General features: G+C 41.0%; 3 protein-coding genes across 3 annotated transcripts; 2 read left to right on the top strand and 1 right to left on the bottom strand.

Annotated features, from left to right (window-relative positions):
• Window positions 1–1,597: 1,597 nt before the first annotated feature.
• On the top strand, window positions 1,598–2,322 carry ColSpa_11918 (endo-1,4-beta-xylanase 1; the record flags this gene model as incomplete). Its single annotated transcript, XM_049278130.1, has 3 exons — window positions 1,598–1,769; window positions 1,799–1,850; window positions 1,911–2,322. The coding sequence occupies 3 exons, from the start codon at window positions 1,598–1,600 to the stop codon at window positions 2,320–2,322; spliced, it is 636 nt and encodes a 211-aa protein (XP_049134087.1).
• Window positions 2,323–6,514: 4,192 nt separating this feature from the next.
• ColSpa_11919 (uncharacterized protein) lies at window positions 6,515–7,269 on the top strand (the record flags this gene model as incomplete). The annotated part of the gene is made up of 3 exons (XM_049278131.1): window positions 6,515–6,796; window positions 6,855–7,175; window positions 7,237–7,269. The coding sequence occupies 3 exons, from the start codon at window positions 6,515–6,517 to the stop codon at window positions 7,267–7,269; spliced, it is 636 nt and encodes a 211-aa protein (XP_049134088.1).
• A 535-nt stretch (window positions 7,270–7,804) lies between these two features.
• ColSpa_11920 (uncharacterized protein) lies at window positions 7,805–9,274 on the bottom strand (the record flags this gene model as incomplete). The annotated part of the gene is made up of 1 exon (XM_049278132.1): window positions 7,805–9,274. One exon carries the CDS (start codon window positions 9,272–9,274, stop codon window positions 7,805–7,807), a length of 1,470 nt encoding a protein of 489 aa, XP_049134089.1.
• Between the last annotated feature and the right edge of the window lie 7,196 nt (window positions 9,275–16,470).

Consider the following 16,470-nt stretch of genomic DNA (forward strand, 5'->3'; position numbering starts at 1 on the left):
GCAAATTACTATCAATTTGACTGGTCATCTCATAAGCTAATGGCCCTTGGGCACAATACCAAAATTTCTGCCTTTCGCTCCGATCATCCAATGTGTCACCTTCACAGGCTGACCAAACACGCAACCGGCCGGGTCGCCCAAAAGATCCTCCCAGTTCCGGCTTCTTTGCCCCGCTTACAACCAAGCGCATGGTGGTGCTGGTTGGAAATGTCCCGGCAAGGGCAGTTTCGGACGTCCTGGAGCCGCTCATCTGAGGGTTGTTTTACTTTAGTCAAGGTAATGCTTATTCTAACTAAGCTTACTGTGATTGGGACGACACTTAGTCCAACACAGACCTGCCGCCGTCTACAGTTTGTATTGTTTCCTTCGTTTTTTTCAATCCATTGCATGTGTCACTCTTGGGTCGTATGTTAGATAGCAATAAATTGACTCAGTGGCAGATGATAAAGGGTTCGTTATTAACTCAAAAGAAGTAATGCGCGCCTTATTTTAAACATGTTTTTCGAAGTGCCTACAGTCGTTCTTCATGCCTGAGATGTCTGCCGTCCTATCCGATTTCTAAATTGTCTGCCGTAGCACCTGATACTGCAGGTATTATCCTTGCACCCGAGAGGTTCGGGTGCCATGTTAATGATGTGAAGACAATCTACCATCTCTACTCAACCAGGTGGACTTCCACTTTTTTCTACGGTAACGAGAAGGGGCAAAGCGTTGTGCTAAATAAGGGATAGTGTATCGGCAGAACCAGGGCAGTCTCGTACGTAAGTCGCCAACATGACTGACCGCCCTCTAAACTTCGCTTAGCGTCAGAATAAATGGAAGTCCCCTTGGTTGAGTAAATACGGGTACCTACTGCAATGTTTTGAGTGGGGCTGGACAGCGGCATGAAAATTCCGAGAGCCGATTGCCTGATTAGTGAATCTGGTCAGTAGACCAGACCTGGCTATTTACGCGTTTCTCTCCATACTTGAATCACAGCCCGATTCCTCTCGAGAGCGATGTAGACTATATGCTGACGACTTCGTTATAGCGGATTCAGACGATTTTAGGTGCAGCGGGCTGGACGCAGGCATTAGCTTCGAGGACGTCAAAGACCACGCCCACGGGTTATCAGTACCTACCCTGGTCCATTTAGATTGTTCTACCGGTAGTGCTTGTTGCATGTCAGCGTGCATTTAGTCGCGTGGGGTGACCGGCATACACACTATAATACAGGCTCGGCGAAAGCTTGTTCTAATGCTTCCCTCGTTCGCGGGACTGCTCCACAGTGACCTTCGATAGATCGTCGCAGGGACATAGGTGGAACCCGCGGCAAGGGATTGAAGGTTGCCATGGAAAATCAATCCACAAACTGCTAGATCACTAACGTAAGATTTTGTCGAGCCTGAGCCATGTTCTTGCATGCTGCGATTACACCGATGTCACCCTTGCCTGCGGAACAGGACATCAGTAGGACCTTTTGTAAGATGGTTATAAAAGCTAGTGTTTGTCTCTCATGTTTACTCATGCAGTCGACATCGCAATTCATTCGTTTCTTCCATCCTTTAAACCATAAAGTCACTCCTTGCCAGCTCTTTCTAGCGCCAAAACCGAAACCATGGTTGCGTTCACTTACTTGGCCTTGGCCGCCTCGGTCATCACCAGCGTCTTTGCGTCTCCCATCGCTAGCCCTGACGCACCTGATTTCGAGCTGAGCTCCTCCAACCTTGCCCGTCGCCAGGACTACACCCAGAACTACAAGACAAGCGGCAGCATCAACTTCAGCCCTCGTCAAAGGGATACACTGTGCAGTTCTCAGGTGCCCAGGACTTTGTAGTTGGCAAAGGCTGGAACACAGGTTCCAAGAGCAGGTAAGACCTTAGTACCAGATTCCATAACCCTCTCTGTCTTACCTTATTGACCATGCACAGATCTGTTACCTTCTCTGGCTCAACTTCGGCCAAGAGTGGCACCGTTCTAGTTTCACTGTACGGCTGGGCTACCGGCCCGTTGGTGGAGTACTACGTACAGGAGTACAGCAACGGACAGGGTGCTGCGCAGGGGCAGAAGATGGGATCGTTCACAAGCGACGGATCCGAGTACGACATCTACAAGCACACGCAGGTCAACCAGCCCTCTATCCAGGGCACAACTACCTTCACGCAGTACATTTCCGTGCGCAAGAGCGGTCGCCCTAACGGCGGTACTATCACCTTCGCCAACCACGTTGCTGCTTGGGAGAAGCACGGCATGAACCTTGGCACCATGAAGTATCAGACCATTTCCACTGAGGGCTGGGGCAACGCTGCCGGATCGTCCAAGTACACCGTCTCGGGCAAATAAGAGGTCCTCGCTGGCTGGTTCTGAAGGTTTCAGGTACCGACAATCGGGCATTGACCTTCGAAACGCGGACATCTCGTAGGTTTACTCTTGTGGGCTAGGGAGGGAGTTTTTGGTTTTACTATATCTTTTTCTTCTCTTTTCTCACCCCCAAGCGGGTCACTCCACTGTTTTTACTCATCATAAGCTTCTGGCAAAGCCGGGAATCGCACATACGTAACACATCACATCCAAATGATCGATTTTATCGCATCTGCCCTTTTCGTGTTCCGATTGCGGTGGTATCAGTTGTGGTCTCAGGGCAGAGGTAAGCCGGATGAGCGAAGCAAAAGCGTATAGGTCTAACCCCGGTAGCAATAGAAGGACACGAACGACAAACGGTGTATGAGAGCATCTTGCTTTCTCTCCCAATTGTGACGGTTGCAGGGAGGAACCGTGTCTTGCCATGCCTGTGTTTCCTTCGTCGTTGGTTTCGTATTGTGTCAAGAACCCCTAAGAAGAATAAAAAGGCGAGAGGATGGTAAAATTGAATGGAGCAGGGCTAATTCTCAGCTTGGTATCTGAAAACGAAGAAGCCAACGTGATGACGTATGCATCGCGGACAACCTGTTGAGTAAGCTAAGATCTTATGAGGGTATGATGTGTGTAGTCTTGCTGGGAGAAACGTTGAGATTGAGATCTCGGTAGTTGGGTTCAGTTCGGGCCGGAACGTACAACGAGAGAGAGCTGAGTTTCAAGACTTCCTCTGGTTGCAGCACCTGTTGCAAAACGAGGTGGGGAACAGGGCGTCAGGCTGAGGTTGAGACATATTCAAAGCCGGAATCGTGATCTTGGTCATCTTGACGGTGATGCTCGATCGCTCGGACGAGTCGGATGGGGCAAGGAGACATGGCGGCGCTCTTGTTGAGCATTGGTCGAGCTTCGGTTTTAGTAGGAGGTGTGCCCAGCCCGGCCTTCCCGGCCAATTGGGGATAGCGTTGCGGATCGGCGAGGCGATTGCGGGACCCAGAGCCGAGAGCTGCGGCGGCTGGAATGGTTTCCCGATTCCTTTCGGTCGGGACAGGGCGTGGGATTCAGTTGACACTTTGAAACCTAAATAGTGTGGCTGCGGTAGCTCGGCGGCCGGCAGGGGCGTACTTGCCGAGAAACGGTCTGGTTACCTGGCCGTTGGGTAATTCAATGTTTTTCTCGACAATGACAGTATCTTGGACCGACCGCACGCCTCAAGGTTCTTTCCTCCCCGCTGAAGAACAGAGAGGCCCAAAGTAGGCATGACGTAAGATTGGTAAGATTGGAGACGTCTCGTCGTTGGGGAGGAAGCAACGGTCCCTCCCCACAAACTCACCCATACCACATTCGAACGTTATTACTAATCAGACATGTCACAACCAGGTGGAAATCAATTTATCTCGTCTTTTCTTTTGAGCATTCCACGAAACGTGTATTTTTACACGTACGGTGACTTGATTAGAGCTCAAGAAAAGGGTTTGCTGCGTTGTATTGAGCGGCAGAAATTGTACCTGTCACCCTTATCCCCTCCTGTCGTCTTCTCTCACAGCATCCTCCGCTAACGAGTAGTCGTGGCAACATCCAAAGTTCAAGCTGATTACCATGGCGATAGCCAAGCAGGAACCTCGCTACTTTCGAGACCCTCATCCAAAACGTTTCTCAACACTCCACTTACAATTAGTTGCCGACCACGACGGTGGTCAATGGTACCCCTACGTTGCTAATGACGGGTGAGGGACAGCAAAGCCGGCAGGCCGGGATATTGTCCGGTTGCCGGGGGCGTCAAGGGAATTATCATGATTGGTATCACTCTCTACAGCCCCAAAGTGTCATTAACTAAGTGTTGTGACTTCTGTGTTTTCGAATATTACGGGAACCTCGTGGCCTTCATACGTCGTAATAACACACACGTCTAACTCGCCGCCGTCACACTCTGTCCTGTCTGCTGAAACTGTCGTACCATATCCTTATACGTCTCTATGATTTCTTCATCACTGGTCCCTATAGAATAGAACACTTGCGCATAGCGTGTGAGCCGGGTCCGCACCGTTCTCCAGCAGCAATCTCACAAGATCCTAGTCCATGGAGTTCTTGGCATGTGATAATGCTGTGGCCTCATGCAGTCGGACGGGCATCTTTACCAATGGAATAACTAGGGACCATCTATTCCTTTTCATCAGCATATAATTTCGTGACAAACCAATGATACGTGACATATTGAGTCGGAAACCAAGTGCACTTGGAGTGAAGGATACTTACATTTTGACCGCCCTGTTGATATCCCCACCAAGCTCAATTTAATGTTGAGCCATGACGAACCGGTTGGAGAGAGTGGGATACTCCAAGTCAGGTGTTTCTTTGCAAAGCTACTTTAGGTATTCTCCATCCATCACCTTGACAGCCGCCGGATGAGGCCATCGCCGGACGAGGCTGTGCAAAGGAATACCGTATTCTAGTTTGGCTCCGCGCGATACTAGTAGAGTCACGGCATTCGTGGCGCCGAGATTGACCGCCATCGTCAAAACATGCCCCTGGAGCCTCTGAACAGGCTGTTCGAAGATGCTGAAGTAGGGATTGCGCCATACATCTCTTCCTATGGTTAGATCTGCTCCGGCGTCCAGGAGAAATCGCAGGATATCCATATCCAGGATGCACCGTGGATAATGCAGCGCAACCTCCTGGCACGGGAGATAGTAGGGCGGCCGTGCTTTACCTCTCTGCAAGGGGCCGAGCAGCTGGTTCGGGTGCCATGCAGAGTCAACGAGAACTCTCAAGAGGTTGAGAAGCTCGGAACTCCCGCTAGTGAAGATGCTTTGCGACACCGAGTCAGACTTTACCCAAATGTTGGTACTGTCATAGAGGTCTTCCTCAGGAAGGCTGTAGGTTCTGGCAGGCCTCCTACAGGGCGTAGGAAAGATCGGCGGGTGTCGGAGTAAACTGGTCGACGAATGTACGAATGCAGTCCAGGTCGCCTTCCGCGCAGGACCTGTAAAATGACCTTGAAGCATCGTCGTCGTGGTAGCCAGGCGCATCGTCACCCTGCATTACATACAGAGGACTGGGCAGCTGAGGCGGTAAAGGCGGTAAGTGTTGATACATGAGCTCGACCTGCTGAAGCCTCTTGCGTACTCCTGCGATCTCGTTCGCGGCGCGCTCCTCTTCCAGGTCCTTCATGGCCTGCACCCAGGCTGACGGATGGGGCACCTGAGTGAATTGGGAGGGCTGCGGTCGGTGGTCGGACATGGTGTTGTACCGACTGAGTTCGCTAGTTTCGGTGAGTGAGATGGAGAATGAGTCTGGAGTTCCGGGCAGCTGACAGTTTGTAGTACGTAAAATGACTTATTTCTGAGAAGTTGCGGAGCGTAGGCTACGTTGACTCGAAAGCGCAAAAGGGGCAGCGGATGACCTCGGGCTCTTATCATTTCGACTGCCAACCAATGCCAAAAGATAAGTACATGCGGAGTAAGGTAGTGCAGAGTTTCGGGGTTCTTTGGCTTTTTTCGGTCCAATCACATAATACATCCTTGCACAAAGCGGATTTATTCTTGGCTCTCGAGTGGCCTTACGTGAGGCACAACATCTATTTTTGGCGAAATCTTAAGACTGAGGTTGGAGTTGCTGCTCTACCAGGACTTGGCTGAGTCTTCATTGCGGCACCAACGAGCGGGGGCGGAAGCCGGCGTCTAACGCCAGCAATCGGGGGCCCGGGGCCGCGGCGAGCGCGGGGCCGCGGCGAGCGGGGGGCCAGCGGCCAACAGAAACAGCGCCCCGTCTATCAAGTGTTTTTGATAGTGGAACAAATGTACCTGACGTGCTGAATAATCCGCTGATGTTATCTTAGGCTTTCATTAGACTACACCGCGCACTTAGGTTGCCTGGGTATGCTGTACAATCATAGATTGTGAAGCTATACCCCGTGTATCATGTGAGGACCACGACTACAAAAGACATCGAGGTTTCGGCCCCAGCTGAATCCAGCCTCGCAAATAATGGAGGTCAACTTCTGAACCAGCTTGGCAGCTCATATCTCTTATCTGCCATGCCAGTATGCCAAAGGCCTCACGCTGGGGGCCATCTTTTCTCCTGCTCAAGGCAGAATCATGGGTTGAGGATATTGGAGGCGTAGACCCCAGCATTTGCACAACCGCGGACACGTGCGGCTACCTTAATTGCAAATCTGAACAAGATGAGGCTTGCGCCGATGGCATATGCAAGTGCGTGGAGAAGACGTGCTCAAACGTTGATTCCTGCGGGTTCCTCGTTCTCTGATACCCAGGAAAAGTCTTGCAGCGACGGCAGATGCAGATGCAAAGACAAACTAGCGCCGGCGCCGACGTTCATATCCGGCCTTTGCAACACTCACATCAGGATATACGGCAGCGAAAAGCGCTTTTCTGCTAGTATAGTCGCATACGACGGCTCGGGGACAGAGCTTTACAGGAATTCTGATCTCAACACGGAACACTCGGTAAGCAAACTGTCAAGTAGGTTGCTCAGAGAGACACTAATCGAGTTGTGATACATAGTGGGGTGACACCATTACACTGGACACCGGCAAGCTTCCTTACCTACTCAAGTACGAGTTCCTCGATAAGTGGCTCGGCAACGCGCAGAAGCGCGATCGACCTCCACCGGGCTCGATCAGACCCGATCCCCTCAGATATCAGACCTACAGCGTCAGGATCACGGCGGGTGACATGGTTTGGAGCGCCATGGACGACGACAAAACTAGACAGATGGTGCCGAGGTGTGAGGTTGGCAACTGCGACACTCATGGCACTTGGGAACCGGGCGAGACTTTCAACGATTTCATTAAAGCCAGTCTAGGCCACGGTGAAAAGGTTCCAGTAAGTACCATTCGTGCTTCTGATTTCCGTTCATTGGGTATTGACTTATGCGCGCGTACAGACAAGGGACATGGATTGTCGATGGCGGTGTTGATTATCTGTCACATCAACCCCGTGGTACAAACCTCGATCTGTCCTTTGAGAGGTAGAAAAGTGGTTATCTTAGAAACTATTTACGAGACGAGAAGTAGTCTCTCGAATAGGTTGCTGAATATCGTGAGTCGTGTGAGAAGTGGCTAACTTAGCCACCTGCGCCACTATCTCGTCTTGGAACTAAAGTTCACAACGGCGCAACATGGGCCTGCTCGGCCAAACTGCAGCTCCTTCCTACCGAGGATGAACAGCACGTCTCATATAGGAATAGAGCACGTCTAGAAGACTTACCCGTCTTTCCTTTTCCCTCACTTCATTGTTCTTACCTGCATCCTCCAGCCAGCTTGAGGCTACCAAATACAGCCAAACCGTCAAGATTATCAACCTAGAAACTTGGCGCGAAAGCTCGTTCACGCAAGACGCAGTAAATGCAACGGATCCGGAGTGGAAACCAAAACATGTGAAGCCTCTCAAGAAAATTGATACTTCTCTATCAATTCTCAAGTATCATACAGATACCTTAGCAGGAGCAGTACTTAGCTTTGAAGCGCCTTGCGCATCTTTGTCTTCACTTGAGCTATTTGGGCTGCAACCTGGTCGTTGACATATCCCTTCACGGTTTCCGCCATGTTCTCCTCGAGCCAGTTCCCCATGTAATCTTTCATCCTATCTCCCATGTAATCCTTCATCCAGTCCTCCATCTCATCGTGAATGTCTGGCATCTGTTTCCCAAGCTTCTCGCACTCGTCGTCAAGCTCGCCAGTATGGATAAGTAAAGACTCGGCAGTCTCCTCGGTTTCAACTTGACGCTTCTCCAAGTCACCGAAGTTTTCCTCCAGCTCATCATGCCGGCTCTCGAGCTCTTTGTTCCGCCTCTGAAGTGCCTTGATATCCTCTTGTAGCTGTTCGATTTGTTGGCGCTGCCACTCAAGCAGGAACTTCAATCTGCTTTCGGAGCAGTCCACATCTGCAAGTTGATATGGCGACGTTTCTTCTGGGCATTGGGCATTTCTTATAGACGCTATGGTTGTGCAACCGGTGGCACATGATTGTTTTCTTTTGGATGTTGGGGGCAAGTCAACGTCTTCGCTTCCGCAATGCCGCACGCGTTTGATAGCTCTCAACACGCTGTGCTGCCTTTTGGTGTCGTCATACTCCGGCGGGGCACAGTCGTCCCGGGGACTTTCGCCGGAGATGGCTGTAGCGTCTGACCTGGCCCTTGGCTGCTGTCCTTCGCTCAGGCATTCGTCATACTGTGGGGGTGAATCTTGGTAACGCGGGGGAGTGTCATCAAAGGCAACAGTGGTAGCGCAAGACTCAGTCGTGTCTACTGTGGCAGAGATTTTGTGGTCCTTATCTGGCAGGGGGCTACCATTTTGGTCCTCGGGTATGAACACAGTGCCACCTTTCCCATGATACAGCCTGCGCAGATTCACCATGCGGTCATACGCCCGGCGCTGCGCCAATGGCAGGGTCGGAAACTGCTCAACAGCCTGGGCGAAAGTTCGAAACAGCGTCATCGGTGCGACGTTGTGCGGCATGTATAGGGAAAACAACGAAGCGGTCGCGAGGGAAGTGGCGGAGCTAAAGGTGCGCCGTGCCGGGCCGTTGGGAGCCTCATCGAGAGTAAAACCGGTCGGCACGACAAGCTGGGCATAAATTCCGTTATGCAACTGGAACTGGATGCGGGTTACGAAACGCATGCCGCCCAGTTGCTGACGGACTTGTTCGAGGCAAGGCGGGCTTTGATTCCTCGTGTCGCTTGTGTCGCAAATCGTGTTGTGCAGCGAAGCGATACGGTCAGCCGTAATCTGCAGATAGATAATGGTTGTGGTGGAGGCGCCGTCGGCGATGGGGACACTAAGGCGGAAGAGAACCGATGCTGACGGTTTATACAGGGCTTGAAATTTCAAGGGCTGGTCGACAAATCTGAGTTGTCGTCCATCTTCATCTTCACGCACGACAAAAACGTCGTGGACAAAGCGCTTTTCCTCGCAGGATGACATGTCGTATTCGTTTTTATTCAACGTTCTAGATGTGCACATAGATGACGTAGCGGATAGGCACCAGGAGGGTTGATACTTACCGTGATCATGGCGTTGTCCCGTTCTCTCTTTTGCTGGGAGCCCGTCGCAGGCTTATCGTAGACAAAACGGGTTCCAGCGTCATCCCGACCCTACTCGGGGTGCATTGGGGGCTCTTGCGCGAGCAGTAGAATGACCAGGGCGACGGGTGACAGATCCAAGCGTGAATCCGCGAAGGTAACGCGTTGGATGAGTTCCGACGGGATTCCAGTCCTACTCACGCAAAGAGTCGGGCAAGCAGCCAGGAGCAGTTGTATGTCGGGGTAACGAGGGACGGGTCTATCCAGTGTGAGCGCGCGCGTAAGACGAGGACGGAAAGAGAAGGGATCCGGGACGCTGATGAGGATGGAGAATGAAAACAATATGGCAGATGGAGTTCGAATTGACGGGGCTGGCTAGCGGGCTCGTTTCGGCAGAATGTTATTCCGTGACCGGGTCCATGCCGTCCGCGACCCACTTATCGGGACGTGCGCGACTTTAGAGTCTTTTAGAGGATTGGTCAGACCTGGACATTCCACATCTGAGTAGTGCATCAACAACACTTGTTTGATTCCAATTGCAATGGGGAATGAAGGAACAATGGCCATGAAACCTTGCCCTGTTTCTTACCACCTAGCTACTGATTATAGCTTATTCTCCCACCGTACACCCCGACGCCGTTTTCCCACCTCTCTCAGGGCTTGGCGCGTGCTCAACTGGAACCAATACGGAGCAGCCTTATTCTTAAGACCCAACAAGCATAACATGACCAGGGTCGCCCCACAGCGCCCAGCGGTTACAAGACAAGTCATATGCGAGAACGCACGGTATTATGTCAGTCCCCTCCCGGACCGGAAGAACTAGGGAAAGTCACGTGAAGATAAGGAAGGATCAATAAACGATAAGCGGCCCACAGTCCAGGACCAACATACCAACAAGCAACACTGAAGTCTTTGAAATCAGAGTACCCACTGTTAGCAGCTGTTAAGACCATAGAGGGCTACGGCCCACCACACTATCATTTCTCATCATCAGCCCACGCAAGCTGAATCCCACTATCATGGCCGTCTCCCTAGATGTCGGGCTAACTATCACAGTCCACAGGGACGCTAATACTTTTTGACGGTTAGGATAAGTCCAAAAACCAACTATAAAGGTCAGAGTAGTTAAGTAAGTTAGCTACTAGGATAATACTAAGCTTAAAGATAAGATTAATAAGCTTTTAAATCTTGTCTAAGACTTCTTATAATAGGACGCTAAAAGAGAATAATTCTTAAAAAACTACTTAAAAAAGATTAAATCCTTAGAAAGAGAGCTTTAAGAGGAGAAGTAGTAGTTAGACTAGTATTAATAGGGTCTAGTAAGGTCTATATATATTGTTAATATAGGACCTAGTAAGTCTACCCTGAGTCTCTAAGGGTATCCTTTATATATAGCCTAGAACTAGTTAACTTTAGTTTATTTTTATATAGTAGTAATAAGTTAATTATTAAATAGAAAATAAAATAAACTAAAGTTAATAAAATAAGCTATAAAATAAGCCTAAAACCAAATAACTTTAAAAGACTTATATATTTTTATATATTTATTACTTAATAACTTATTTTATAATAAAAGGGCTTATAATATATATGTTTTTATTTAAGAAAAGCTAAGTCCTTAAGCTTAAGAAGCTTTTAAGGGAATTAATTATATAAAGATAAAATTAGTACTTTTGCTTTTATTAGTAAATAATATAAAAGCTTTATTAGAGAACAGAGAATAGATTACTACTTTTCTTTAGGTATAAATAGTTAAGTAGTATAATACCTAGATCTAAGCCTATATTATAAATATCTCTTATACTAGGTACTATTTAATAACTAATATTAAGCTAAAGATTATAACTAAAAAGCTTCTTAAAGAGATATAGATTATAATAAAACTTAAGCTTAAAAAAGTATACTTTTTTAAAAAAGATAAAGTTAAAAAGCTAAGTATAGTAATAGCCTAGTTTAAAGTAAATACTATAAAGTAACTACTAAGACGTTTTTGTCTAATAAAAGCTAATGTTTTTATAAACCTGTAGTTTCTAAGAGAAAAGAGGTCTTTTTAATGTTACTGCTATAACAGCTTTTATAGTAAATAAACATATAACGTACATGCATAGCAAGTGGCCCATCATAGCAAGTGGCCCACCTCTACCTACCCTCTAGCTATTTATATAAGTCAATCAAGCAGTATTATACAAAATTAATTAAAACTACTTATTATCCTCTTCTTTAGAGGTCTCTTATATTACCTAATATATTTGTATATTATGTCTAGTCTTTCTGCAATTACTATATTACTAACCGCGTAATTCACCCCCCTTTATACAAGCCCCCTCTTGACGCGTATTTTCGCCTTTAGCATTAATAACCCTTTTCTTTACCTAGATTACTTTTGCTTTAGCTATATTAAGGGACCCTCTAAGACGTAGTTAGGTTTTTTTAGCCCTTTAACGTTTACTTAGTATCTTATTTACTATATAAAGCCTATAATACTTAACTTTAATAAGAGCTAATTTACATATTAACTTACTAATACCTTTAGCTTATAAGTTAACTACTTTATATAAATAAGTTAATAAACTATATTAATAACTAATAATCCTTTTTTTAAGTAATATAAAGCTTTATATAATATTATATACTATAGTTGGTATCTTTAGGTCCTAAGAGCCTTAGCTGCTTAGGCATAAGTTAGATAGTATTAGCGTCTTTAGCTTAAAATCTAAGCAAAAAATAACTATTTCTAGGTTAAAAGGGACAAGGCTAGCTTATTTAAAGCCAGCTTATATATTTTTTTTATTTATTAAAGTAAAAAAAGTTACTTTAAAAGTAAAAAAAAAGTTATTTTTAATAATATATATAATTTATATTTATATTATTTTCTTAAGCTCTTTATTATATAACGCCTTTAATAAACTAAAATAGTTAATATTAAGAGGCTAAAGCTTATATAATAAATAAAAAAATATATAAAAAGTAATAATATTATATTTTTTATAATAATTATTAAACTTAGTAAACTTATAACTATTATAGCTATTAAAGATTAAAAGGTACTTAATACTCTTTATATAAGACTTTATATACTTTTTAAAATATTATAACTAATTTAAGCTAATCTTATTTATAGTCTATTTATTTTTACTAAGGTAAATATACTATTAAGGTAAGAATTAGCTATTAGTATACTATAAAAAGAGGTAATATTTACCTTTAATAATAACGTATAGAGGTAGTACCTAGCTATCTGTATATATACTTTAAATAACAAAAACCTATTCGTAATTACTAGGCTACTTTATACAAGGCCTTCTATAGCAATCAAAGGTTATAACAACTTTTGTATATAATAGTATTCTTATTAAAAAGCCTATCTTATTAAAATTATAGATATTATTATTATAGATTCTATATTTTATAATTATATTTCATATAAAAGTAAACTAGGCCTATATAATTATAAGATCCTTAGCTAATACCCTCTAATAATTAATTCTATATTAAAAACATATCTTTAGTTATAATTAGCGTTATATAAAGTTCTTTACCTATCAAGGTCTAACACACATCACATTATATTTATTAAAAAGGTAATTAGCTATATCTTATATATTATTAAGTCATAATAGAAATCCTTAATTAATTAGGTTAATAACTTATTTAAGAATCATTATTTCTTCTAGCTTAGTTATTTTTATTAATTTTATATAAGTCTTATAATATAATAATTATTTAGTGTATTAGTATTAAAGTATTATTCTTAAGATATTATAAATAAAAGCTATTTTTTGTATAGATGGTTTTAAGTCTTTTTTAATAGCTTTAATTACAAAAATAATATAACTTTTATTTAAAAAAGAACTTATTATTATATATAAAGAAATATTAATATAAAGTTAAAGTTTAAGGAGAAAAGAGGAAGTAGGCTACTTGCTATAATAGGCTACTTACTATGCATATACATTACTAGAAGAAAAAGATATTTTAAGTATAGCTTTCTCTTCTATATAACTAACTTACATTAGGTACCTTATAGTAATACTAAGAGCTATAATAGCTATAACTACCCCTTTAAATACTTATTATATAATAGCTTTTACTTTACCTTTAATATAACTTACTTTATTAAACTTAAAGTAATAAAGGGTATAGTTTAAAGAAGAAATAAAGTATAGCTATAGGTTATTTAAGCTAAGAGAGAGAAATTATAGAGAATTATAACTTAGTAATTATATTAATATTCTTATAAAGAAGAATAAGTAATAGACTATACTTTAATAAATAAGATATAGTAAAAGTAGATAGTCTTTTAGGATACTATAAATTATATAAGTAAACATAACTAGATAACTATTTATATATAAAATAGTACTAAATTTAGCTTATATAGCTTATGTTAATATACTACTACTATAAGAGCCTACTATCTACTAAGAAGAGAAAAGGCTTATAAGATATTACTTAGGTTTTAAGATTTTTACTCTAGTAGATAACTAGGTTAAAAATAAACCTAAGGTACTTATTTACCTCTATAGAAGAATAGGACTATAAGGCATATAAATACACTTACTACCTAGCTTATCTATAGATCTACTCTTTCTATAACTCCTAGTAAGAATATAGAAAGTCCTTATAGTTATTAACGTTTATAACTCTTTTTATAGCTTACTATAACTTAGTTAAGTAGTTAAGGATATTATAGTAGCTTAATAACTAAAACCTAAGAATTAAGTACTAATTATAAAAGATTTTAACTTATACTATTAGACCTAATAGCTTAATGCTATAGGCTCTTTTAATACTAATAACCTAGTAGAATAAGCTAAAGCTACTAGCCTTGTCTTACTATTATTAATAGGTAAAGCTATATATAAAGATATTAACACGTTAGACCTATACTAGGCGTCTAGTAACCTTTATAAGGTATCTATTAGTATAAAAATATTCTTATATATAATATCTAATTATAAATCTCTACTTACCTAGGTTCTCTTAGCCTTAACTAATATACTTAACCTAATTATAAAAAAGTTTTAGCTTAACATAATAAATAAGAAGCTTTTTCTTAATGTTCTTAAGTAAAATATATAACCTTTATATTATACTATAAGTAATATAAGAGATCTATAAATATTAGACCTTTTAGTATAATAGCTTATAGATTATCTTAGAGAAGCGCTTATAGCTTCTACAAAGCGTACACTTAGCAAAGGACTAGGGAAGCTATACTAGAACAAAACTTATATATATAAACACTAAGCTTATATAACTAAAAGAAGAACTATTATAAGATTTTATGCTTTAAGAATAAACTATTAATAAGAGTAAAAGAAAAAGAATATCCTTAAACAGGATTTTCTTTATAAGCTTTATTATTCTAAGAATATTTATTAAAAAAAAAGATTATTATAGCCTTTATAAGTAAAAATATATTTAAAATAGTTAAGTAGTATAAAGCTATAAAATCCTTTTAGACCTTACTATTCTAAGATAAAAACAACTTATTTACTCTTATTTTATAACTAAAAAAGAAGCATAACTTATTTACTTATATTTTTCTTAGAAATACTACTATTTCTATAGATATATTAGCAGAAATCTTAATACTTTACTTATAAGCTAAACTTTTTTTCTTATAGATTATAAAAAGTAAGATATATACTTTAGTTTTCTTTATAAAAAGTATTACCCTTAGGTCTAATAGAATCATAATAGCTATTCTTAAGACTATATAGCTAATTATTAAGGATATTATCTTTTTGCTTTATAGTAGATATATATATAAAGGCTAATATCCTACTAGTTTTAAAGAAGTAATCCTAGTTATCTTACTTAAGCTAAGCAAAAGAGATAAAGCGCTTCTATACTTTTATAGACTAATTATACTTTTATTTATACTTAAAAAAAGCTTAGAGAGACTTGTTATAAGAAGGCTTGCTTAGATTATAGTTAAGTACTAGATATTATATAACTAATAGTTTAGTGCTCTTTTTTTTTACTTGTGTAGTAATTTTACTAGTACTACTATCTATAATATTAAGTATACTTAATAAAAGGGTCTTATTACCTTTATGCTTATACTTAACATAAAAGAGGCTTTTAATACTATATTATTAAGGTAGCTAGTCTATTACTTTTATTAATAAGAATAACTAGAGAACCTTATTAAATAGGTTTTAAGCTTTATTATTAAGAGAAAAGTAAGAATTAAGTTAAACAAAGAGATAAGAGATGTCTTTAACCTTAAGTATAGGTTACTATAAGGCTTACTTATATCTCTTATCCTTTTTATGTTTTATATTAAACCTTTATTTAAGCTAAGTACTGTGTGTCCTAGAAGGAAGTGGTCTTAGTTTAGTTATACTAATAATATTATTATCTTAGTATTTTTAACTTCTCTAGAAAATAATTATACTTTATTAGCTAAAGAATAGTAAGAAGCCTTAGAATAAGGTATATTAAAGGGTATTACGTTTAATCTTAATAAGTTAAAACTTATTTATTTTACTAAGAGATATAAAAATAAAAACCTACTAATATTTATTATAATATTAAATAAGTAGTAGTATATAGTTTATATTATTAACTAAGGTTCTTTTCTGTAATAACTTTGTTAAATAGATTCTCTCTTCCTAAGAGAACCTGTTTATATAATTGTACTCGGGTTAAAGTTAAGGTAAACCAAAGATGTATTTTCTGTAATTATCTTTCTAACTACAAGACTTAGCTTTTATACATAAGATATATAATCTTATATATCCCTAAGTTAGTTTAGCATAAATATACTTTTAATCCCCTTAGTAGTTAACCAAGAGCCAAATATCTAGTCTATGCCCTCTACTATAATGTGTATCCCTAAGTCGTACATATCGTACAACTAGCTAGTGCTGTTATTCTAATACTTACAACTTTTTCTTTTATAACTATATAACTCCCTATAGTGTCTAATTAGGTTACACTAATTATAACATTAATAACCTCATCATATAACTTTATAGGTTAAGCCACTTGCATTATATAATAAATCACTAATATTAAAACTCTAGGCAACTATTTATTCTCTTTTTACCTAGTTAAGTAAACAAGTCATATATTAGTAAAGTTTCT

Source organism: Colletotrichum spaethianum, assembly GCF_022836535.1.
Source record: "Colletotrichum spaethianum MAFF 239500 DNA, contig53, whole genome shotgun sequence".
NCBI lineage: Eukaryota > Fungi > Ascomycota > Sordariomycetes > Glomerellales > Glomerellaceae > Colletotrichum > Colletotrichum spaethianum.